The 1,212-nt window shown below is 55.0% G+C and overlaps 1 protein-coding gene across 1 annotated transcript in view; it reads left to right on the top strand.

The window, feature by feature from the left end:
• LOC136827836 (uncharacterized) overlaps nt 1-512 on the top strand; it is a 20,818-nt gene extending 20,306 nt beyond the window's left edge. Inside the window, exon 3 of the mRNA XM_067085296.1 lies at nt 1-512. This exon is cut by the window's left edge and continues 240 nt beyond it. Coding sequence (XP_066941397.1) covers nt 1-512 — 512 coding nt within the window.
• Nucleotides 513-1,212: the final 700 nt, after the last annotated feature.

Raw genomic sequence — 1,212 nt, forward strand, 5'->3', positions numbered from 1 at the left:
AAGGGGGTCATCCTAAACTCTCAGACCAACGGAACGGGGGTCATCCTAAACCCCCAGACCAATGGAACGGGGGTCGTCCTAAACCCCCAGACCAAAGGGAAGGGGGTCATCCTAAACTCCCAGACCAACGGGAAGGGGGTCATCCTAAATACCAGACCAACGGTAAGGGGGTCATCCTAAACTCCCAGAACAACGGGAATGGGGGTCATCCTAAACTATCAGACCAAAGGGAATGGGGTCATCCTAAACCCCCAGACCAATGGGAAGGGGGTCATCCTAAACCCCCAGACCAACGGGAAGGGGGTCATCCTAAACTCCCAGACCAACGGGAAGGGGGTCATCATAAACCACCAGACCAACGGGAAGGGGGTCATCCTAAACTCCCAGACCAACGGGAATGGGGTCATCCTAAACTACCAGACCAACGGGAATGGGGTCATCCTAAACCACCAGACCAATGGGAAGGGGGTCATCCTAAACCCCCCAGACCAACGGGAAGGGGGTCATCCTAAACTCCCAGACCAACGGGAAGGGGTCATCATAAACCAAACCAACCAGGGGTCATCCTAAACTCCCAGACCAACGGGAATGGGGTCATCCTAAACTACCAGACCAACGGGAATGGGGTCATCCTAAACCACCAGACCAATGGGAATGGGGTCATCCTAAACTACCAGACCAACGGGAATGGGGTCATCCTAAACCCCCAGACCAATGGGAAGGGGGTCATCCTAAACCCCCAGACCAACGGGAAGGGGGTCATCCTAAATCCCAGACCAACGGGAATGGGGTCATCCTAAACCCCCAGACCAACGGGAAGGGGGTCATCCTAAACCCCCAGACCAACGGGAAGGGGGTCAACCTAAATCCCAGACAAACGGGAATGGGGTCATCTTAAACCCCCAGACCAACGGGAAGGGTGTCATCATAAACCCCCAGACCAACGGATTGGGGTTTATCCTAAACTCCCAGACCAACGTGAAGGGGGTCATCCTAAACCCCCAGACCAACGGGAAGGGGGTCATCCTAAACTCCCAGACCACAGGGAATGGGGTCATCCTAAACCACCAGACCAATGGGATGGGGGTCATCCTAAACCCCAGACCAATGGGAAAGGGGTCATCCTAAATCCCAGACCAATGGGAAGGGGGTCATCCTAAACCCTCAGACCAACGGGAAGGGGGTCATCATGAACCCCCAGACCAACGGGAA

This window comes from Macrobrachium rosenbergii, chromosome 42 (genome assembly GCF_040412425.1).
Source record: "Macrobrachium rosenbergii isolate ZJJX-2024 chromosome 42, ASM4041242v1, whole genome shotgun sequence".
Lineage (NCBI taxonomy): Eukaryota > Metazoa > Arthropoda > Malacostraca > Decapoda > Palaemonidae > Macrobrachium > Macrobrachium rosenbergii.